At 48.7% G+C, this 22,306-nt stretch overlaps 3 protein-coding genes across 5 annotated transcripts; all 3 read right to left on the bottom strand.

Moving 5' to 3' along the window:
- Positions 1-1,923: 1,923 nt before the first annotated feature.
- LOC109771162 (CO(2)-response secreted protease) lies at positions 1,924-5,662 on the bottom strand. Of its 2 annotated transcripts, none has more exons than XM_020329866.4 (10): positions 5,375-5,662; positions 5,003-5,219; positions 4,738-4,890; positions 4,528-4,639; positions 3,892-4,450; positions 3,706-3,809; positions 3,347-3,589; positions 3,115-3,229; positions 2,789-3,002; positions 1,924-2,711 (listed from the first exon to the last, which is right to left on the bottom strand). In XM_020329866.4, the coding sequence occupies exons 1-10, from the start codon at positions 5,459-5,461 to the stop codon at positions 2,155-2,157; spliced, it is 2,361 nt and encodes a 786-aa protein (XP_020185455.1). In that variant the 5' UTR covers positions 5,462-5,662; the 3' UTR covers positions 1,924-2,154. The 2 variants fall into 2 exon arrangements, with proteins under 2 accessions (XP_020185455.1, XP_020185462.1); XM_020329873.4 differs by having other exon boundaries at positions 5,411-5,514.
- A 1,868-nt stretch (positions 5,663-7,530) lies between these two features.
- LOC109771175 (large ribosomal subunit protein cL37 alpha) lies at positions 7,531-8,965 on the bottom strand. Its single transcript, XM_020329881.3, has 2 exons — positions 8,730-8,965; positions 7,531-8,000 (listed from the first exon to the last, which is right to left on the bottom strand). The coding sequence occupies exons 1-2, from the start codon at positions 8,851-8,853 to the stop codon at positions 7,687-7,689; spliced, it is 438 nt and encodes a 145-aa protein (XP_020185470.1). The 5' UTR covers positions 8,854-8,965; the 3' UTR covers positions 7,531-7,686.
- A 1,202-nt stretch (positions 8,966-10,167) lies between these two features.
- Positions 10,168-17,925, bottom strand: LOC109771153 (GDSL esterase/lipase At4g10955). Of its 2 annotated transcripts, XM_020329858.4 has the most exons (3): positions 17,669-17,925; positions 13,613-13,733; positions 10,168-11,422 (listed from the first exon to the last, which is right to left on the bottom strand). In XM_020329858.4, the coding sequence occupies exons 2-3, from the start codon at positions 13,672-13,674 to the stop codon at positions 10,444-10,446; spliced, it is 1,041 nt and encodes a 346-aa protein (XP_020185447.1). In that variant the 5' UTR covers positions 13,675-13,733; positions 17,669-17,925; the 3' UTR covers positions 10,168-10,443. The 2 variants fall into 2 exon arrangements, with proteins under 2 accessions (XP_020185447.1, XP_040259711.1); XM_040403777.2 differs by lacking the exon at positions 17,669-17,925 and having other exon boundaries at positions 10,168-11,318.
- Between the last annotated feature and the right edge of the window lie 4,381 nt (positions 17,926-22,306).

Raw genomic sequence — 22,306 nt, 5'->3', positions numbered from 1 at the left:
TGTGCAACGGGCGATAGGCCCAGACCCTTGCGCAATTAGGATTTAGACCGGCGTGCTGACCTCTCTGTTGTGGCTAGGTGGGGCTGCGACGTGTTGATCTTCCGAGGCCGGACATGACCCAGGAAAGTATGCCCGGCCAGAGGGATCGAGCGAGTTGGGTAATGTGGTGCACCCCTGCAGGGAAGTTTATCTATTCGAATAGCTGTGTCCCTCGGTAAAAGGACGACCCAGAGTTGTATCTCGACCTTATAAAAACTAGAACTGGATACTTAATAAAACACACCGTTTCAAGTGCCGGATACAACCCGATGATCGCTCTCTCACAGGGCGACGAGGAGAGGATCGCCGGGTAGGATTATGCTATACGATGATACTTGGTGAACTTACCAACTACTCTCTTCTATATGCTACAAGATGGAGGCCAGAAGCGTAGTCTTCGATAGGACTAGCTATGCCCCTCGTATTCTTTCATTCTGCAGTTCAGTCCACAAATACTACCCATTTCAAGTGCCGGATACAACCCGATGATCGCTCTCTCACAGGGCGACGAGGAGAGGATCGCCGGGTAGGATTATGCTATACGATGATACTTGGTGAACTTACCAACTACTCTCTTCTATATGCTACAAGATGGAGGCCAGAAGCGTAGTCTTCGATAGGACTAGCTATGCCCCTCGTATTCTTTCATTCTGCAGTTCAGTCCACAAATACTACCCATTTCATTGTTACCAATGCATATGAACTGTAGATCCTTGCTTGCGAGTATTTTGGATGAGTACCCACGGTTGCTTTGCTCCCCCTTTTTCCCCCTTTCTATACCCGGTTGTTGCGACCAGATTCGAGCCCAGGAGCCAGACGCCACCGACGATGACTCCTACTACACCGGAGGTGCCTATTACTACGTGCAGGCCGCCGCCGATGACCAGGAGTAGTTTAGGAGGATCCTAGGCAGAAGGCCTGCGCCTCTTTCGATCTGTATCCCAGTTTGTGCTAGCCATATTATGGCACCTGTTTAACTTTATGTCTGTACTCAGATATTGTTGCTTCCGCTGACTCGTCTATGATCGAACACTTGTATTCGAGCTCTCGAGGCCCCTGCTTGTATTATGATGCTTGTATGACTTATTTATTTTTAGAGTTGTGTTGTGATATCTTCCCATGAGTCCCTGATCTTGATCGTACACGTTTGCGTGTATGATTAGTGTATTATTGAATCGAGGGTGTCACAATTTACTTTAGTGTCTTTTGTGATGAAATGTTTCCCTCTTATGTCAGTTTAGTTTCTTGTTTCCTTTTGTCACTTGCATGCTTTCCACTGTCCCAAAGACTTTGATTGCATGTTTTGCTTACCTTTTTTGCCTGTTCTAAGTTCTCTTCTGTTTAGTTCACTATTCTTCGAAGAATTTCTTGAAAATATCTCATTCACCCCCTCCCCTATCTAGTCAATTAAATACTCTTTCACACCCCCACAGTGCCGTCGCCCCCTAAAAATTCCAAGTTCGAAACCATCGAGAATGCTTCGGAAGGGGGAGATAGAGTAGGGAAGGGATACTATGTTGCTTCACGTCTGTGTTGGCAAGGAGTAATGGGATCCGGCGACGCTGCCTGCATTTGCCTCCTCTGCGGCTCCGCCGCCTTTGGTGTCGCAAGAGAAATGAGGAGAGGAAGAGCGGCTTTTGAAACCGCCCGCACCCATCGCCCATAACATTTTGCTATGGGCACCACCACCAACGTCGACGCCATGGGGCTGACTTGTGAGCCCGACGATTTGGATTCGTGCGCTCACTCGCTAAGAGAACAACTTGCTCCTAGCGCCCTGACCAGGTTGCACATGGAGCTCCAGGCGGGATCAATCGACGATCGTGCGCTCGCGACGACAGAATCGTGCAGTTGCAGGACCGAGCGTTCAGGTGAATCTAAATATTATATAATTTACATTTTATTTATCAATTGAAGATCCGGGACGGAGGGAGTAAAAGTGAATTGCTGGCTCCATCTCCAGGTACACTTTATGTCAAGCCTAGTTACAAAATAGACAAATTTACGTCGATCACACGCAAAGAAATTCAGTACCCTGAAAAAGTTCCAGTAGAAAAGAAAAGGAAGAGGCAAACACAGTATCCCCGCAAAAAAAAAACAAAAAAAAAAAAACAATCACACGACATTAACCGCGAAAGGCGTCCGGACCGAGTGCGCGCCATCTGACCAGGTGACGGCGCCGTAAGCGTACCCCTTGCTGGCCCCAGCGCTCCCAAAACTCACCTCGTACGCCGCCGTCGTCCACCGCCTCGAGAACACCAACCGCTCGGGCAACACCTTCAAAGACAGGCCCGCCGGAGCCTCGACGGTCGCCGTGTACGTGGCGTTGGAGGGCCCCACGTTCATGGCGGTGCGCGACACGGTGACCGCCTTCCCGGCCGCGAGCCTCGGCACGGAGATGGACGGGTAGTTGATGCCCGTGGCGATGAGATCCGGCGAGGGCGCGCCACGCGGGCAGGCGAAGCCGGCGTCGCCGGAGACCATGCGAACGAGCTTGGCCTTGTAGCCGTAGTAGCAGAGGAAGTTGAGGTAGTCCTTTGCGGTGGTGTCGAACACCAGGCCCGGGCTGAGCGCCCGCAGCGGGCTGATCTCGCCGGCGCCCATGTCGTGTCCGGTCGCCACCGCGCCGGTGTTGCTCGCGACCGGCTGCCCGAGGTTGTTTCTCGTCGTCGCTGCAGCCACGATCGCTCGCTTTGGTTAGAAATGCCCATCTGCTTTGCTTAAATTTGTCGAGACTATGTGTATATACCTGTGGTCATGAGAGCTGATCTGATCATGGACGGGGACCAGCCCGGGTGGGCGGACTTGACGAAGGCGGCGGCGCCTGCGACGTGCGGGCAGGCCATGGAAGTGCCGGACTTGATGGCGAATGCCGAGGGCTTCTTGCCGTCGGGGACGTCCGCCTTGTCTGTGGACGGCATCGCGGCGGCGAGGATGCTGACCCCGGGCGCCATTAGATCAGGCTGTCACCAAGAAAAAGAAACATCCTGTCAGAATGCAAGCTACAAATGCCAGATTGGATCTTTCTCTTCTGACCCATGCTGATTAATCATGTGAATTAATACTGTTACTGACCTTGAGGATGGATTCCGTGAGACCACCAGGGCCGCGCGCTGAGAAGGACGCCACCATGGGCGCGGGCTTGAACAGCTTGACGTCCTCGGTCGGGAGGATCACGGCCGTCGGATTCCTGAACCAGGGAAACACCCATCATCGTTCATCTACTTTACTTCCTTTCTGGTCAGTGGTCACTACGTAACACGGAAGCAAAAACTCCCGTTGGGTTGGGTTGGGTTGGGTGACTCACTTGGTGGAGTTGATGTAGTCGAGGATCTGCGCGCCCAAGTCGGCGCCCACCTGGGAGAAGGCGAAGCTGCCGGCGTCCAACGGCACGTCCTTCTCCGTGTCGTCGATCAACACCAGCCCACTCGCCCCGGACCCTTCCGCCACCAGCTTCTTCACCCGCCGCGACACCATCGAGTTCGTGCCCACGCACACTACCATCTTCCCGGCTACCTTCTGCACGTCCAACGATCCCGGATAGCAGTTGCTGCAATGCAAATATGCAATACAGTTCGTGACCGACACGCTCAAAATTCATCCGTCTGCACTCGATCTGCACCCGTGACGCTGAGAGACGGACGCTTCAAAATGGTCTTGCTGTACCTTGCCTCGGACGCCGGCGTGTACCGGCCTGCCGCTTGTGCTCCGAACACCAGAGGGAACCGGTCTCCGCTGAGGCTTTGGTTGGAGAAGTTGATGGCGACTCCCTGACATGCCGCCTCACGTTCAGGACAAGGACGTTCCCGTTCAGCTTGCAAGAACAAGAAGCATGGCAATGGCAACGCGTACCTTGACGACGTTCCCGTTGCCGAGGACGATGCTGGACTGGAAGGTGCGGTCGATGCTGGAAGCGGCGACGGTGAGGATCCATGGAGCTGAGTTGACGACCGTGTAGGGATTGGGACCGTCGTTGCCGCCGGAGCAGACCACCAGGACGCCCCTCTGGTGCGCGTGGAACGCGCCCAGCGCGATGGGGTCGCTGAGGAAGTCGGACGCGAAGGCGGAGCTCATGCCGATGGAGATGGAGATCACGTCCACGCCGTCGCTCACCGCGTCGTCGATGGCCTTGAGCAATGCCGAGCTGGAGCACCCGCCCATGCTGCACACCTTGTACGTGGCCACGCGGCTCGCGGGCGCGCCGCCCTTGGCCGCGCCCCGGGCCAGGCCGTAGTACTCCGCGTCCGCCACGACCGCGCCCGCGGCCGTCGACGCGCAGTGCGTGCCGTGACCGACGGTGTCTCGCGGCGAGCCGGTCATCGCGGCCGTTACCGCGCCAAGGGAGGCGTTAGACGACGTGGGCGCCGCCGAGCCGGCCTGGATGCCGTAGTACCGCGCCCCGATGAGCTTCCTGCGGCACACAATGCACGGTCGCAGAATTTAAGCCGTTGTGCACAACATGGCAAGTGTTGTTTTGCCAGTACATACTTGTTGCACTTGCTCTTCTTGAAGTCCGGGCCTTCCATGCACAGGCCTCGCCACCTCGCCGGCACGTCCCCCATCCCGGCGTCGTTGAAGCTCTGCGACTCCGGCCAGACACCTAACGACGTACGACACCAAATCAAAAAGGTTTGAGCGCGCGGATCAGAAGGGTTGCAGCCTTGCAGGCAATGCCGATGTCAAAAGTCGCGCACGTACCGGTGTCGATGACGCCGATGATGACATCGCCGGAGGCCCGGCGGCCGAGGCGGTCGGTGCGGAGGCCGGACTGCGTGTCGAGGAAGTCCCACGAGCGCGTGGTGTGCAGCTGCAGAGCGCGGTCCCGGAACACGGACACCACCCTCTCGTGGTCTGGTGGTGCAACAACCAAACAAAACAAAATCACCATCAACTCACTGGCGCACGATCATCATCACAACAAACAAAACCGCGACGAATGGACGGGAGGCCAGGCCGAACGAACCGGACAGCGCGGCGGCCTCCTCCTCGGTGAGCTCGGCGACGAAGCCCTCGAACGCGTGGTGGTAGCTATGCGTCAGCGACGGCGTGGACAGCCGTGGCTCCAGTTCGCCGCTCGCCACGACGACGGACGACAGCATCTCAAGGTGGGCGGCGCGCGCCGCCTCCACGTCGCCGGCTCCCGAGGAAGCGGAAGGACTCCCCATGTAGACGACATACGACTGAAACGATGATGCCCGTCAAACAAACCATGGCAAGGCAACAATCGATCAACTCCTAGCACTTGAGTTATCACATTTCAGGGTTGAGACACATGCATGCATGCATGGCCGGGTGCGATCTAGTATAACAGGAATAATTCTACTACTAGAGCTACCTCTTTAGTGTGCTGTGCTTCAGCTGAGAGGGGTACCAGGAGACGGTAGGCGAGGACGAGGATGCCGAAGTGCGCGCGTTTCACCATTGATCCCTCACTCCTAGTTTCCTGCTAGAAATGGAGTGACCGATATGATACCTGCAGCATGCACGGGCCCAATTTGTAGCTGGGGCTCGGGCCTCCTTCCTTTTGGTTTGTTTATCGGAATCCGATTCATCTAAACTCTGACTGCTCTTTCTTTATCTTCTTTTTCCCTGGTGCTGCTGCTTTACCTCGCTTTTCTTTTCTTGTTGGGTCTAGTACATATAGAAGCTTCTCATGGAAACTGCTTTCTAGTCGTCGTCGTCGCCTCGTCGGCCACATGCCCGTCTGAGATGATATTGATATCCAAATGCTGCACAGATTGTCGTTCCTTTTCTTCTTCTGAAGAGCTTGCTTGACACTGAGGGATGGAATATATGCGCTATGACACTCAGCCAGCCATACTGTTGCAGCGATTCTCTCGGATGTAAAAGAAGGTTTCGATGCTTATATCTCAAGCTTTACTTAGTGCTTCTGCCCATGATTAGAGCTGACAAGTGAGCATTTGGACTCTACTGCTGCTTCACCAGTGGTTGCTGATCAGGAAGATAACTACTACTATATCACAAGGAAAGTGATGGATCGTAATGTCGGCCAAGAATCTTTTGCCGTGCCGTCGTGGTATTTAACCGCACATGTCGTTAAAGCTGCGCGGCAGTGCTAACCATGTCGGTGCTGCCTAGTGTTGAACAACGCTGGGGCAGGTCATTTTCAGGCACCTTATCGAATTGCCTTTGGCAAGGTGACACTCGTTTTCTGGTAGTTGAGCTCTCACCTCAGGCAATACGAAGACGCATTTTCTTAAGGGTGTGTCTATGGTCTCAGTCAAGTAATATAGTACTCCCTCCGTAAACTAATATAAAAGCGTTTAGATCACTACTACTTTAGTGATCTAAATGCTCTTATATTAATTTACAGAGGGAGTATATAAGAAGTAAAAAAGAAACTGAAAAGAATTTTTTTTACGAATCTTCATGCAAAATCAAAGGAATATAGCATCGACTGAGACATAACGAAGTCTCAGTCGACTGAGATTTAGCAAAACTGTTTTCTTAATAACATTGTGTTTCTTCTTTTCTTAGCACTGCTTCTCTTTTTCTCTCTCTTATTAAGGATTTGTTTCATACTAGTATTATTTTCAGAGCACTGCCTATTTTTCCTTCTTACTTTGGTATGGCAATATCATGATGATCTGATGATGACTGTTTAATTTTATATTGGGGTGGAGATCCGAGACGGGATCGCAATCAGAAATTCATTGCCACTGGATGGTGGGGAGCAAAGGGAGAAAGTACAAGGGAGGGATGTGAGGTTTAAGAGTGTCAAGTGCCAGCACATGAGCAAAAGCTTTTTTGCTCCATAACAATGCCGCATCCAGTTCTCCCTATTCCGCCTGCCTGCCATTATGTTTCAGGCCTGCCTACTGAGTACTGACTGACCAAGCAGACCCAGAATCAACTTAAGTCATGGTGTTCCTGTTCTTCAGTTATTATTTCAGTGGGAACTTGATGCATCCGAAGATCCAGACGATGAATGTTATAAATAGACAGATAAAAAAAATATTTCAGTTAAAATTGAACTTAGAAGTAGTAGATGACTGTAAAGAGTTTGAGGGGGCGTACATTGTTGTTGTTGTTGTTGTTGTTCCTGTTGTTCCTTCCTTGAGCATCAAGGGCCACAAAGGAGAGGGCTGGGTGCAGTATTCACATACTGGGCAGCGTAACCAAGTGAGCAAGCAAACGGAGATTCCTTTGAGCTATCAAAGCCAGTGGAAACTCGTCTGAAAGAGCAGACTTTCAGCAAGCACGAGACTTGTCTGAAAACTGATATTTTTGTTATCGACAAAGGACCGATGTTCCTTTCAAGTTTTAAGCCACTGCATATTTGAGGGAAGATGGTGTCCAAGGACTAGTCGGCATTCCAATAGCATATTTGAAATAAATTAAAAATTTACAGAATAACAAACGGCAAAAGAAATAAAACATCCCAAAACTTGCTTCAGACAGACAGTTGTACAACATAGACTAACCACAGATAACAGCACATCAATCTGCTGCTATGGACACGCAAAAAGGTTTCATTATGGTAAAAATTTAATTGCATTATAACCGATTATGTGTTTCAGAACAGAAAAATTGTACAAACCAAACAAACACCAATGCATTAGAGGAACGCAACACGTAGGTTTACAAAGGAATGGTACGGACCAGCTGTCCGACATCATGTGCCGGTCAGACATTCTTGAGCTTCTTCATCTTGGACGGTGGCCACCTGCCCTTCTTCCTCAGCCGCCTCTTTTGGACGAGCCGCTTGCGCCGCTGCCTCAACTTCTTGGCCACCTTCATCCGTGCCCTCTGCTCCAGGATCATCTGCTGCTTGGACTCGAGCGGCATGTCCTCGATCGAAGCCGCTGGTTTTGGCTTCTCTGGTTGCTCCGCGGTATCAGTTGCACCAGCCTCTGCAGAGGCGTGGACAACTACGGGCATTTTCTTGGCAAGAGAAACATGGCTGACTGAGGCGCCGGTCTTGCACTGAAGTCTCGAGGCTACAAGAAGAGCAATGACAAACAACACTTAGTAGGATCTATGCTTACACTGACGTAAACATTTAAATTCTGAGCTCATGTATGTCACATGATTCGTAGCATATGTAACGTGCAGTAGCTAAATTTATTGTGCTCTCTACTATCATCAGATGGAATTGCTACAGAAAAGATATGGCCTGTCTATGCTTACAGTGATGTACACATTGACATGCTGAGCTCATGTATGTCACATTGCTCATAGCACATGTAATGCGCAGTAGCTAATTTTAGTGTGCTCGCTACTATCATTAGATGGAGCTGCTAGAGAAAACATATGGCATCTAAACTCAATTACTCGTCTGTAGCAACCTGCAAACTGCGAGCTGCCACGGTGTGCTTACGGATTTCATCAAGTGTCCGTAACGGTGGCCTATGCTCATAAGACAATTTATAGTAGCACTAAGTTTGAAAGGAGCAACCTTCTGAGGTAGTAAATGTAGTCTAGCAGAGAAAAATGAACATTCTTCCAAGAAACTGGTGCAGACAGATTGTTTGAATAAATTCCCGGACGAGCCATTCCCATCGAGGACAAGCAGAGACGCCGCGACTAAAATTACGCACGCCCGAACTAATTCCTCCACCGATTTCGTCATCGGACTTCGCAACAAGGGATCACCCAGTAAGCACTTAGCCATGGAACATCAACGAACGTACGGGACAATGGCGGGATGAGGCATAACGGCAGCTTACCGAGGTAAGGGAAGGCATTATTGCTGGCGGCGGTGGCGGTGGAGCTGGAGAGAGCTCGGGCACGAGGAGCGGAAGAGGGGGAGGGGGCGATGAAGGAGACGGTGGGGGACAGGAGGAGCGCCATGGCTGTGGATTTGGGTTCTGGCCTATCCTATGCGGAGGAAGGCCACCTCTGCTGGAGGGATAAGCCTGTACAGGGAGAGTGCGCTGCGGTCTGATCAGAAATCAACGGACAGAGTTAGTCGCGCTTGAAAAGGCCTGAGATGCTCCTCACGTAAGAAAACAAAAAATCACATCATTTCATATATATTTTTAGCTTAATATCACAGCATTTGATTTCATTTTACAGTGGACGTATTATTTTTCAACAATTCTATGCAAGCGCACATGTTGTAACATGTTGCTTGGCTATTGTTTTAGGGTTTCTCGGTTGCACAAATATCACCAAAGGTGCCCGCTTGATATGCATTTTAGATAGTGTATAAGAGCATACCAAAACGTTTCTAACCGCTAAGAGCAACTCTAACATAGACCCATATCAGCCAGCTAGCCTTCATATTTGGCGGCTGGACGAGGCGATATAACGAGCCCTCCATCCATCCAAGTATTGGTACCACAGACATTTCACATTTCAGGAGATACACTTTCTTTAGCCGCCGCCATTTGCTGTTACCCCCGCTGCCCGTACCGCTATGAGCCGTTCGTGGACTTCCCATACTTCGCTGCAGCCCCACAACTATCTCTCGCCATCTGGTCGTGCCACTCCTTCCACCGCTCGATCTCAAGGTGTTCGACGACTTACCCCGAGGTGGATTTTGCCAACTTTTCTTGTAAATTTAGTTTAGCGGCTCATAGCTCATGTAGATGGCATAGGATTACATTCTGTGTAGATAGATCCACTAGTAGAGCCATTTTTGGACAATTCATCATTGGATTCGAGCTTCGAGTCCAAGAGTAAGATCATGGACGCCGAAGATGATATGTTCTCTTATGGTTGCTGACTGGATAGCGGCAACTGGCACAAAGAGGGAGCGTGCAAGATCACAGGTTGGTCGTGCGACATTTCACCAAAACAGAACAAAAGGCCATGAGAAGCTCATGCGCGACGGATCGACGGCATGGAAAGTGCATATGTCATGCCTGCAGCTCCATTGGATGATTATCTTCAAATGGCTGAAGATAAAATCATAAAGTGCACAAAAATGTTCGCTGAAACAATCATGAAGGTTTACGGAGAGCAATATCTACGAGCACCCGATGTGAAGGATACGGACAGGCTTCTATCAATGAATGCAGCAAGACGCTGTCCTAGGATATGAAGATTATTGGTTCCTCATATCCCTTGAATAGAAATAAAATCAGAGCTCAAATACAGGTACTTTCGTCCTGCATTTTGTGTCAGAAAAAAAAAGAGGGGGTATATCCAAGTACAGGCATGTAGACAGATTATTTGTTCAATATCACAAAAGATAATCATAACGTACAGTACAGGGTTACAGATGCATGATTCTGAACATCTCTTCAGGAAATCAACAGATTTTGTGCAGGCCGACAGTGCAGTCATAAACATAGGTGTTAAGTGATAGTATGTCACAGTATACTAACTGATAAATGTAAACTGAATGAATCATATGAACAAATGGAGAGATCAAACGGACAGCTGGAGTATATGATACTGCGAAGATATCTTCATCTTCATTTTACCATCGCGTACCTAAGAGTACCGATATTTATTGCATTGCAAGTTCAGATCCGGTTGCCACCATTGGCTAATGCCATGGGCATATTTGAAGTCCGGTGAAGGGCTCACGTTTACAATCAAGTCTGCAGATGGAAGAAGGTGCAGCGGTTCTGATTCCCATCCTAATGCCTTGTAAAACAGGTCTCCGATTGAGTTTTGGGTCGCAAGCTTCTCAATAAATCCAGCACCGAGATCCTCCATGTTCCTACGATGCTGGAAGTACCCAATGTACTCTGAACATACATGGTCTCCTGGATTAACAAACAGATATGGCGTCCATGATGACAAAATGTTGAATGATTCTTCCGCAACAGACCTCTGATTGTTCCCCTCGGTTTTTGCTTTCATTGCAATAGCTAGTCCCGCGGTAATAACACTTCTTGCAATGCGGAAACCATGCTTTACCCTCTCATCCCTGATTCCCTCTATCGGAGCAGCGACAAACGGTGGATTGAAGAGAAAACTATCCAAAAAAGCGCCCTTCTTAACCATGTTTCTTCCAGTAAGGATGGCCGTACCTGCACCCAGTGAATGACCAGCTAGCCAAATCAGGGATCCAGGGAAAGCTGAGGCTACATTTTGAACAGCTTGCATCGCGATTGCAAATCTTGAGGTCTTATGGAGACCATTTTGAACAAGGTGGAGGTCAAGGGAAAGATCTCTAGAAATAGTTTCCTTCTCAGTTATGGTGCCTCTGAAGGCAATGACAAATCTAGGGGCATCCTGGGCAGAAGCTTCTTTACTTGAAGGAGGGTTGAATTCAAATATTGCACCGAATATAGACAAGTCAACATCATCGACAAGCTTCCGGATCATCTCAAAATGGAAGAACTCCCACCAAGGAGGTGCTGCGGCGTCAACAGATTGACGGTTTAGTTGCCGGTCTCTCTCCAAAACATACACAGCCTGAACTAAACATGCAGCCACAGATCTCCTATTATTCTCGCAGTTCCTTTTGTGGGTCCAAAGAAAAGAGAGAAAGTTACTACCTTATGAGAACAGGACATAAAGGCAAGCTGAGAACAGGACAACATAGGGCCAGTTCTTTTGGGGCTTATGGCTGACTGTGGAAATAAGCTGCCAGGGGAGAGGGCAGCTTATTTCCACAGCCAGCCATAAGCCCCAAAAGAACTGCCCCATAGTCATGTACCCCCTCCATTCCATATTAGTTGTCGCTGATTTAGTACCAAGTTGTTGTACTAAATCAGCGACAAATTGTACTAAATCAGTAATCAGCAACATCTTTCCTGAAAGGGTAACTTACTTTATGCCATCCAAACGAACAATGCTTTTGAATTTTTTTATAACCCAACAATAAAATAACTAAATAAGTTTGAAAATCCTTTCTCACTTTTCCAGTACCATTCGTATTGCTCAATTCTACTTCTATTTGGTTACAGTAGTTTTCCCCATCTTGTAATCCTTTTTTGGGTCGAGGTACATGATGTTATTGGTAGATGACCCATCCATCGCTAGATGTACGGCTAGGAGATTTGCTAAGCTGCCAATGGAGGCCAACAGTTTGGTACTATTTTTTGGGGCTCACCAAGCCCCAGCAGCGTAATAATATCTATGGCCCCCTACTTGACAGTTAGTGGCATCGAGTTAGGCTGGGAAGATGGTAGAGGCACTGAGGCACCCAGAGATTACATGGTGGCGATTTGCTGGGCGGAGGTGGAGAAGGTAGGCAGATGCGAACGCAGAAGAAAACAATGGGACAACAAAATTGCGTCAATTAGGAATGAGGTGTGTGTTGGTGCAGTGGTTAGTTGTTGCAAATCATGTTCTCATGTAGCACACCCAGTTAACCCATACACACCCATTTACCCATAGAGATGCAATGCAACTGAAGTAACAAAACATAACTAGTCTGTTCTAGCACTCTACATTAAGCTAAACTTAACATACTTTTTGAAGCTAAGCTAAACTTAATTTTCACAGTGCTTTTGGCAATCTTTTCCTCTCTCCTCCAAGGAGGCAACATTATTGAATTAAACAATAACACTTCCTTGTATTCAGCAAATTCACATGTTAGCACACATCCAGATGTGGAATGTTTTAGTGGAACCTAATTCAACAACTGCTGCCCTGACAAACAAAAATTGCTTATTCCTGAAGCATGCGCTGTGATGAACGTGTAGAGTCGTATTTGTTTTTACCGGTAAACGTCAATGCACAACTGCATATAGTAACATAAGAAATGATAATGAGGATTGCAACTGATTTTGATTGAAAAGGAGCAATCTCAAGGTTATAAGTATGCTGACCATGTCAAATACTTTTCAATAAAAATGAGAATTATTTCATTAGAGAAAAATAGCCTACATAAAAGATGAATAATCCAAAGCCCATACTGATGAAGCTTCAGGCCACTTCGGGTTAGGCCATAACCAGTGTGGAGTTGGCTGGAGATTGATTGCGTAGGATAGCAAAAATTAAGCAACTAATGCCTGGCCCATTACAGCCATAGCTATGTCCAGGTGTGGATGCCATGTTAAGAACCAGCTGGTGACTTGGGGTTCATTAGTGCCTCGTACCATAAAATTAATTACTTAAAATCCTATGGTCTTCACTGAAATATAAGAGATGAATATAGGTCTTGCAAAATTCTTCAAAATCTTTTGCATAGTCAAATCTAGGATTAGCTGGAATAGAATGAAGAACATAATTACATAGAGATCTAAGGTGAAAATATACATGAGAAGGAGAGAGGAGTTTACATCACACATTCCGTTTTCTATCATATGCTCAAAGTTTACTAACTTGCACTCCTTTCTATGTTTCTAGAGGAATCGTTGGCAAAAAAATAAACACCATAAACTTGAATGTATCACGTTGTGTTATCTACCAATTATGACTGATGACTATGATAAGTTCCGTAAACATCACTGGTTTGGTGGGATTGTTTACCCGAGCAAATGCTAAATTTATGTAATCAGGAAAAACAACATGAGATATACAGCTATTGGGATTAAATTAAGCAACACATAGCGATAGAACCTCATAAAAGTACACAGGTTTTTGCACCTGGAATTGTATCGGTATTTAACATAGCAAACATATTGGATTCAAATGTAAGCTCTATGCAAGTGCTATCTATCAAACACTTGCAAAACATTATAGGAAATGTTATGTAACATACCAACTAACAGGATTAAGATATGTCGGCCCTGAGATACCAAAGATGTCTCTCTCCACAGCCATCAGGCTATACAAAGCTGCTCTTCAGTTGATTGGCTTTGGTAGTGAAGAAAAACATAGCACTGAAATAAGTAGAAAAGGTCAGCACATAAAAGTACAAATCTTTAAATTGTTGAACTCTTCAAGCAAAACATATACAAATGCAACATCAGGGGGGCGTTGCAATCAAATACTAAAGAAAGGGGCAACTCTAGTCCTTAGTGTACGAAGTCTAAAACTTCTGGCTCAGTCCAGCAGAAAGGTTAAATGCACGAACATCAGTGTTTGTTCCAACTATGGATAGCAACTGACAGCTGTGACAGAAGGTAACTAGCGGTTGAGCATTTCAGCCTTTCAGGGCCAATCAGGCAAGAAAAGGTATCAAAGGAGAGGAAGTTGGGAACAAATAAGGTTTTTATAGAAGGTTCAAGGGCGGTCATCAGATAGATGTAACAGCACACAACAATGTCATTCTCAGAGAGACTCATGCAACCAAATAAAATAAAAGGTTCAGATGAAAAAGGTCGATTATTAACAAAATCATTAGAAATTTTGATAGAAAAAAAATGGAACATGGTATCAACTCTTTGGTTTAGCAGGTGTGTGTTCTAAGTTGACAATGATACTAGCAGCTTCAGCTTGATTGGCATGAAACTAGGGCAGTTGTGGATCAAAATCTGAATCAACCCACCTTGTAATCTTCTGACATTTTCCATTAAGGGGTATTTAAGTATCTGCCACTCCGCCCATTGCCATGTTAGATACAACCATTGCTAACCTCTAAAGTATATGTTATCCTTGATTATTTGCCACTTTAATTATTCATAGTTTAATTGTTTCATATAAATCAGCTCTTTTTCCGACATGCAAAAGTCGAGTAAATTGCATAAAACCACCACTTTGAGGGTTAGGTTTGCGAAAAACACTAGGATACAGTTTCTCTGCAAAAGACACCACATCTTGTGTAATGGTTTTGCAAAGACCACTGATCGGCGTATCTGGCCCTGTAAAGCGAGATTATGACAGGTGGGTCCCGTTTTTGCATACGTGGCGTAACGGCTCCAGCCAAACGGCGTTTGACCATGAATTTGTCCAGATTTGCAAACCAATCCCTGTAATTTTATAGGGACACCCTTCAATCAACTTCAGAAAAGCAATCAACTCCATGGATCTGGCCGGCCCAAGCACGCGAGCAGAGAAGCAGTACGACGTCGTGTCTCGTCGCCGGCGAGGGGGCACGCTGTCGGGATCTAGGAGGAGTGGCTGCGTCGCAGCAAGCCATGTATGCTTGGGGTAGTGGCCAGGGAGATGGTCGTCGGCGGGCGGCGTGGCTGCGCGGGCAAGGCGGCGGCGTCCATGGCGCTCGCCCATGGCGTTGTGGTTCAGCGGCTACGACTCGGGGCCGTGATCTGGACGACTAGGAGGAGTAGAGGGAGGGGAGAGGAGCCGCAGGGGCCGCCGGGCGCCGGTGACGCTGGTGGGCGGCGTGGCCCGAGCCCGCGGTGAAGCGCCCTCTGCTCAAGGAGCTAGCGGGGAAGCGTCACGGAGCCCATGGCGTTGCTGAAATCCCATGATGCAGCTGCACGACGTACACGTGCAGGGGCTCCCCTCGCGTCGCCGAAATCCCTCTGCTCATTGGCGCACCGTGGCGGGCGAGCTCGGCTCCGAGGAGGGAGTTCGTGGCCGGAGCCAGGAAAGAAGAGCGCGGGAGGGCCGAGGCGACGCTCCGGCAGCCAGAGGAGGAGGGGGCTCGGCCAGGGTGGAGGCGGCTCGGCTGGAGGAGGAGCTGTGGCTGCCGCACCTCACCTCAGGGAAGAGCTCGCGATGGATCTGACCGGCGGCGGAGAAAGTGGAGGTCGTTTTTGACACAAAAGACATTTCAGTAAGAGGAGGAAGAAAGAAGAATTGGAGGAGAAGAACTAACTGACAGGTGGGCCCTGTGTCCTGCCTAACGTCGTTTGGCTAGAGCCGTTTCGCCACGTATGCAAAAATGGGCCCCACCTGTCATAATCTCACTTAACAAGGCCAGATCCGCCGATCAGTGGTTTTTGCAAAACTATTACGCAAGGTATGGTGTCTTCTGCAGAGAAAATGTATCCTAGTGTTTTTCGCAAACCTAACCCTCAAAGTGGTGGTTTTATGCAATTTACTCTGCAAAAGTCAATATTGCCTGTTAGATTGTTTGAGTAATTGAAGACAGTGACTACATGATCGAACAGTGCAGCTTATATGGTTACCAGAGCATCTTCCGTGGATCCAATCTACAGCCAGGCTGGTTGTTGTCGCAGAAAACTTCGTCAGCTGGTGACAGTAGGCCGTTGAAGCCACCCCGCCTGTGTTGCGCAAGTGGATCTGGAAGCACCGCAATGGCGCCATCATCGACAAAGCCCAGCCCAACATCCCAGTTTGCTCGACATGATCATGGCCAAGGCTTAGTCATGGGTAAAGGCAGGCGCGGAGTGTTGTGTAGATCTTAGGCGTGTCACGTTGTAAATTAGGGTGTTGGCTGGTCTCGAGATTGTACATAACTCAAAGCTTTTTGTGTTTTCTCGAGAGAGAAAATTGGGATATATACTGTTAAATCCTTTTACAAAATGATTAACTTTGGGGGGGTATCTTCTGATATTCAGGATGCTATTTGGAAGATTAAAGTCCCACCCAATATCCATGTGTTTCTCTGGCTAGCTTATTACAACAAATGCCTCACTAGGGATAACCTAGCCAAAAGAAGGCATGTAGAAGACTCTACATGTGTGTTTTGTGGGGAAAACGAATCTATCAAACATCTCTTTTTTGATTGTGTAGTGGCTGTACAGATATGGTCTGTGATTGCTGAAGGGATTTCTATTCCTATACCTGATTCATTCCTGTCCTTGATTCCTTTATGGAAACAAAAGAAAAAATATGAAGCTGTCAACCTTGTTACTTCTGCTACCTTGTGGGGCTTATGGCTTCTGTACAATGAATTTGTCTTTCAGGGGCGAAGATGGCGAAGTATTCACTGCATCATGGGCCTGGTGGGAGGACTAATAAGGCAGTGGAAGATACTGTGTTCACCGCCCAGGGTGCGCTACTTCTCCAGTGTTTAAGGCTCTTGGATCGACGAAGAGGGGAATTGCTTAGAATAGCCTGGCGTGGGAACTAAAACAGAAGACTGAAGTTTGCAGATTTTGGAGCTTGTTGGATGTTATCTTTTACTGCTCTTCAGCCTCTGTCCTCTAGATATATGTATCGCGTTGGTAGTTTGTCCCTTCAACTACTGTGTAATAGGGATAGGTTTGGACCCTTTTATCTGTAACAGCTACTTTGGTTGCTGCCGAGCGCTGTACAATGTCCTGATTTGTGGTGATCTTGCCTTTGCTTTTTAATAAAAGTTGGGGCAGGGGGAGAAACCCCTTTCATTCAAAAAAAAGAAAGGTTACCAAAAGCATGAACTACATACAATATCTGGCCATTAATACAATGCACAAATACCAGATGAACATCAAGCAGAGAAAATGGGCGACCATCCAAAGCAGTAGAGTAATTAAGCAAACAACTGGGCATCATAAAAGGAATTTATCTTGTCTTGTTGGCGAGGAAGGAGAGAAAGGTAGTTGAAGCAGAGGGAGCAAGGTAGGAGCCGGCTGAGATGTTCGATGTGGAGGTGCTCACGGACGGCTGTAGTTAGGGAAGTGAAGAAGTTAAGGAAGAGGCCGAAGACAAAAACGGAAGGCAGCAGAGTCACCGGTTCTGCTGCTCAACGGCAGGGCGGAGCAGTTGCGGTGGAGGATCGGGGCTCCGGCAACTAGGCGTGTGGCGGTTGAGAGGAAAATCGGTAGCGGCGGCACGAGTCTGGAAAAAATCTCTTGAACAAGCATTGGAGAGAAAATAGCAACGACATTTTCGCCTAAATTGGATCCCCGCCTGAGAAATCCAATCAAAATCGCGCGAATGGGATGAAAAGAAGAGGCAACGGATAGATCTTGCGGGGGGATGGGGATCAAACGAATCTGGGACAGAGGAAGAAGAGTGTTACCTTGACGAACAGCGATGAGGACGGGACCGGAGTGGGAGGGGACGAGAGCCGAAACTGAGGGCGGGGGCGCAGACAAGATCTCACGGCAACTTGCGTCTCTCCCCCAAACCACCTCCTTCAATGACTCGTAACCAAACGGGTCTCAAAACGGTTGTATTTGATTGGATTCGACAAGCCAACCCGACCATAAATTGCATAAAATCCACCAGTTTGACCTACCAAATTCATTTGCTCTCTCCTCTCTTCTTCATCCTTCGTGCCAGACGTCTTGTAGCTCCACCGTCACCCTCGCTCCGCAGCCGTTCCGAGCCTCAACGCCGCCAGCACCGGCGCAACAATCCTCTCTACCGTGCTCGCCGCCGCGGACATCGTCGCCGGCCCCAATGCCACCGCAGTACGTCCGGCAACTATCAGGGCTGCCCCTTGTGCTCTATGTGTTCAACACATTGTCCGACCCAGTTTTTGTGATTTATTCATAAGGAAAACGATGGATTCCGATGCTTTGTCAGACTTGGAGTATGAACAGACGAAGCTTGATAAAATGATTGAAGATGAGTTTTTCGATTCGTCAGATTCGAACGAAGAAGTGGACATGAGCATGCACGAGGAAATGGACCGGCGGGTGGAGCAGATTCTCAATTTCAAGGGCTCGATCAAAGGGAGAAGAGTGATCAATCAGGATAGGGTCTCCGGAGCACGACTACTGCACAAGAACTACTTTGTTCCGGATCCAACTTTTTCGGATGATCCATGGTTTCGTCATCGTTTTTGTATGCGCAAACCATTGTTTTTGCACGTTGTCGAGGAGTGGAGGCACATGATCACTACTTCAAGTCACAAGGGATTGTTGCGGACTCACCCTACTCCCTTAGACAATGCAGTGCTCTGAACACGAAAGTTTGCAGTTCAACCTTCTTCTCCCATGTAGAGTCACAGGCAGCGCCTCGGATAAAAGCACGGGCGAGAACTTTCTTTCTCTGCTAAGCAAAAATGCATGGCTGCTCTGAGGACGCTTGCACTTGGTACTGTTGTCAATGCCATTGGTGAGATGGTCCGGATGGGGAGAGCACATGCCTAAAGACTACTGTCAGGTTTGCCCGAGTCATGCTGCAGGTGTTTGGAGCAGAATATATGAGAGAACCAAATGTGTAGGACACAGAAAAGTTGTTGCCTATTGGAGAGGCCAGAGGGTTTCCGGAAATGCTCGGGTCAATTGATTGCATGCATTGGCAAATGGAATAACTATCCCAAAGGTTTGCGGGAAATGTATCAAGGTCACGCCAAAGAGGCCACCATCATACTAGAAGCAGTGGGATCACATGATTTATGGACTTGGCATGCTTTTTTTGGAATGTCAGGTTCTCACAATGACATGAACGTGCTTCAACGATCTCCCGTGTTCAGCGGGCTTTGTAATAGGGAACCGACGCCGTGCAACTACACTGTCAACTGCCGTGACTACAACATGGAATACTATCTTGCCGATGGCATCTAACCTCAATGGGCGGCGTTTGTGAAGACCATATCCAAACCACAAGGCAATAAACAAAGCCACTTTACAATAATGCAGGAAGCAGCTAGGAAGGGTGTAGAGGGCATTCGGAGTGCTTCAAGCTCGTTGGGGAATTTTTAGTGGAGCTGCAATGATGTGGGCATCAGAAAACATTGTGGCAGCTGATGACATGTTGCGTCATTTTGCACAATATGATTGTTGAGGACGAGGGTGATAGTGTAGCCCAAACCAATGATTTTGAAGCGCCTGGAGAACAAGTTCAAATCCCGAAAGTTCAAGATGCAAATCAGCTTATGAACTTTCTGCAGATGCATCAGATTCTTCACGATCATCAGGTGCACAAGCAACTACTAAGTAATTTTGTGGAGCATATGTCGACCCACAATGGAAACCAAAGAGCTAATGTTTGAGTTGTGCACTTAAATTAATTTTTTATGTAAGAATTATGTAATTTTGCTACCAGCATTTGTTATTTACGTGTGATATTGACATGTATGATGGGCGTGCATGGATTTGCATGTATTTGAGAGTCTGGATTTGAGGTATGTGATTTGTCGGGCAGGGCATATGAGGGGTGGTCCAGCTGCATCCGCGGGCGTGCCTGGGCGCGTCCGTGGACATGTAGAGGGCAGGATTTGCCAAGTCCGGTTGTAGATGCTCTAAGTCGGCCATCTAATCTTGTTCCCTAAATGTTCATCCATGGTTTTTTTATTCGTGGTGAGATCAAAATAATAGCAAACCAAATATTTGATGGGTGAAAATATTTAAATATGATAATAATTCTCATATAAATATTAGAATCCAAGTAAGTTTTGAAATAAAATAATTCAAACTTGAATTTAACTCGCATGTATGTTCTAATTGTCCCATTTAACTACTCAAAGATGCTTAATCAGATCTTACTTGAACTGCTCATGATGGTGCAAAATATCGTCAGATCACTCGGTATGGGTCCAAGCGCGGCTAGAAGTGTGAGATCAGAGATCACACAAGAGTTTTACCTAGGTTCAGGCCTCCGTAGAGTAATACCCTACAACCTGCCTGCTTTGATTATCCATGGTGGAGAGATACCTCGTGTGAGGGGTTACAATGGTGTTTGATGTTGTTATCGAGAGTTTCTAACTGAGATTAGATGGTTGTGAAGGTTCCCTGGCCTCCCTTATATAGATGATGGAGGCCTAGGGTTTACAGGGGTGTAGATGCGATCTCCTCTGCTATCGCCCTTGTCTTGGAGGGCAAGAAGGTCTTCGACGCCCTCCTAGGGTTTCCCTTTAGCCCTGGGCCTGGTGGGCCCTTGGTTGGTCGAGAGGTCGGGCACCTATGGATGAGCCACCCCAGGTGTATGACACCCTCAGTAGCCCTCGAGCGCGTCGGAGGTCGCAGGAGAGGTCTTCGAGAGCTAATGCAGACTCTTGACCTTTATTGAAGCCACCTTATTCTTGGAGCCTGGCTGGGATCTTCAAGTAATCCTTTCACCCAACCCCTCGAGGCACAACACCCATGTGACGCTTTGATTTCTAACCACATCCAGGAGGTCTCCTCAGGAATGGCGCGGTAGGTCTTCGCGAGCCTTTATCGCATTCCTTCATGTAGAACGTGCTTTTGGAGCTCAGAGGCCCCAGCCTCATCCGCGTCTTCGAAGGGTTGTGCCTGTTAGTCGTCCCATATGTGTCAGACGGGGGTTCGTCAAGTCTTTTCTTCATGATGGAAAACTAGCCTAGATTTCCGCGCCCACGATTAGAGGTGTGGTAACTACAGCGGAAGGTGGGAGATGTGGCGCATCATGATGCCTCGATTCCCGGCGCGTGTTGTGGTTGGCCATAAGAGAGGCGAAGAGAGCGAGAGGTTTTCACCCTGCCTCCGCTTTCTTACCTGCACTCTAGCCAAGCCGCACGCCTCCTCGATTTTGCCATTGCGATGTTCATGGTCTTTGGTCCTTTAGATTCCTCCCCCGAGCGACAGACAATGGCGAGTATGAGATTCTTATCCTAGGGCCATGGCAGGGGTGCCCAAGCAACCAAGGACGCTGAGAGGAAGAGGAAGAGAGAGTTCGACACGGTCGGCGAATCGCAGCAAGCGGCTGGCGAGGCCGTGAGCAGGTGGTCGCCTTCCATAGCTTCGGACGGGAAGGTCCAAAAGCTGAAGGCCGAGGGGTGATTTCCTCCAACCAGGGTTATCAGACCCCCCCTGTCCAGGGAGAGTCCTCTAGCGCCGCTCTCCGCCGAGCGTGTACTCCACTTTGATTTCTTCAGCTGCGGGCTTGGCTTTTCCCTACACCCTTTCGTGTGGGGTCTTCTTTTCTTCTTTGGATGCCAGCTCCACCACCTCAGCCCCACGGGCATTCTTCGTATCGCCAAGTTCATCACATTCTGTGAATGCTATATGGGGACTGCCCCATCTAGACTTGTTCCGCCACTTTTTCTGCATTAGGACGCAGATGAGTGGCAGCAGCGTCCGTGACCTTGGAGGGGTAAGCATCCAGTTGCGGCCCTCTAGCCAGTTCTTCCCCATGAACTCCCCAAATTGATGGGGTCCTGAAACAAGAATTGGTTCTACATGTCCGGACTCGAAGACAACCTGTCGGCCTTCTGCGGGGGCTCCCTGATGTATATGAACTGCCGGGAGTCCCCGGATGATCTCTCTAGCGACGCCGAGCTGCTGGTGGCCGTCGCCGTCCAGCTGAAGGAGAGAAGCTTGAAGGGGATTCATATCATGTGGACCTGGGTGGAGCGCCGCATGCTCCCTTAGCAGGCCCGTGAGGAGTTGATGTGCAGCTACCGGGGCCAGTCGATCCTTCTTCGGTTTCGTTGGAGGATCTCGGGAGAAGGAGGTCCACCGCTGGCTTGCCCTTCTGTGAGGAAAGAGGCTGCCAAGATCTCATTGGAGGTTGTGGTGGAGGCCTTCCTGTTGGGTAACATAGTAGAAAACAAACAAAATCGCGCCTCCGGCGGCACCTGGCGCGGAGGAAGGGCCCGGCCGTGCGCTGGAGCTCGCACGCGGGCGCAGCGCCATTCGCCAGACCTTTTCCAGGAAGCAATGAGCGCGTTGGGTCGGCTTGGGGGAGAACTTGTCGATGTCGACGCATGCCTCGAGGCAGAGGGCCTCCACCTGGCGCGCGAGTGGCA

The sequence above is a fragment of the Aegilops tauschii genome, chromosome 3 (assembly GCF_002575655.3).
Source record: "Aegilops tauschii subsp. strangulata cultivar AL8/78 chromosome 3, Aet v6.0, whole genome shotgun sequence".
NCBI lineage: Eukaryota > Viridiplantae > Streptophyta > Magnoliopsida > Poales > Poaceae > Aegilops > Aegilops tauschii.
Note: the sequence above shows the minus strand (reverse complement) of the source record. Positions and strands in the feature narration are given on the sequence as shown.

Excerpts from the sequence above, each read along its gene's own strand:
- LOC109771162 (XM_020329866.4), bottom strand. The coding sequence starts at position 5,461 with ATGGTGAAACGCGCGCACTTCGGCATCCTCGTCCTCGCCTACCGTCTC. Across the intron at positions 4,451-4,527 it reads AAGAAGAGCAAGTGCAACAA|GAAGCTCATCGGGGCGCGGT; the intron begins GTATGTACTGGC and ends TGTGTGCCGCAG. Across the intron at positions 3,590-3,705 it reads ACGCCGGCGTCCGAGGCAAG|CAACTGCTATCCGGGATCGT; the intron begins GTACAGCAAGAC and ends TTTGCATTGCAG.
- LOC109771153 (XM_020329858.4), bottom strand. The coding sequence starts at position 13,674 with ATGGCTGTGGAGAGAGACATCTTTGGTATCTCAGGGCCGACATATCTT. Across the intron at positions 11,423-13,612 it reads TATCTTAATCCTGTTAGTTG|GAACTGCGAGAATAATAGGA; the intron begins GTATGTTACATA and ends GACCCACAAAAG.
- LOC109771175 (XM_020329881.3), bottom strand. The coding sequence starts at position 8,853 with ATGGCGCTCCTCCTGTCCCCCACCGTCTCCTTCATCGCCCCCTCCCCC. Across the intron at positions 8,001-8,729 it reads TAATGCCTTCCCTTACCTCG|CCTCGAGACTTCAGTGCAAG; the intron begins GTAAGCTGCCGT and ends CTCTTCTTGTAG.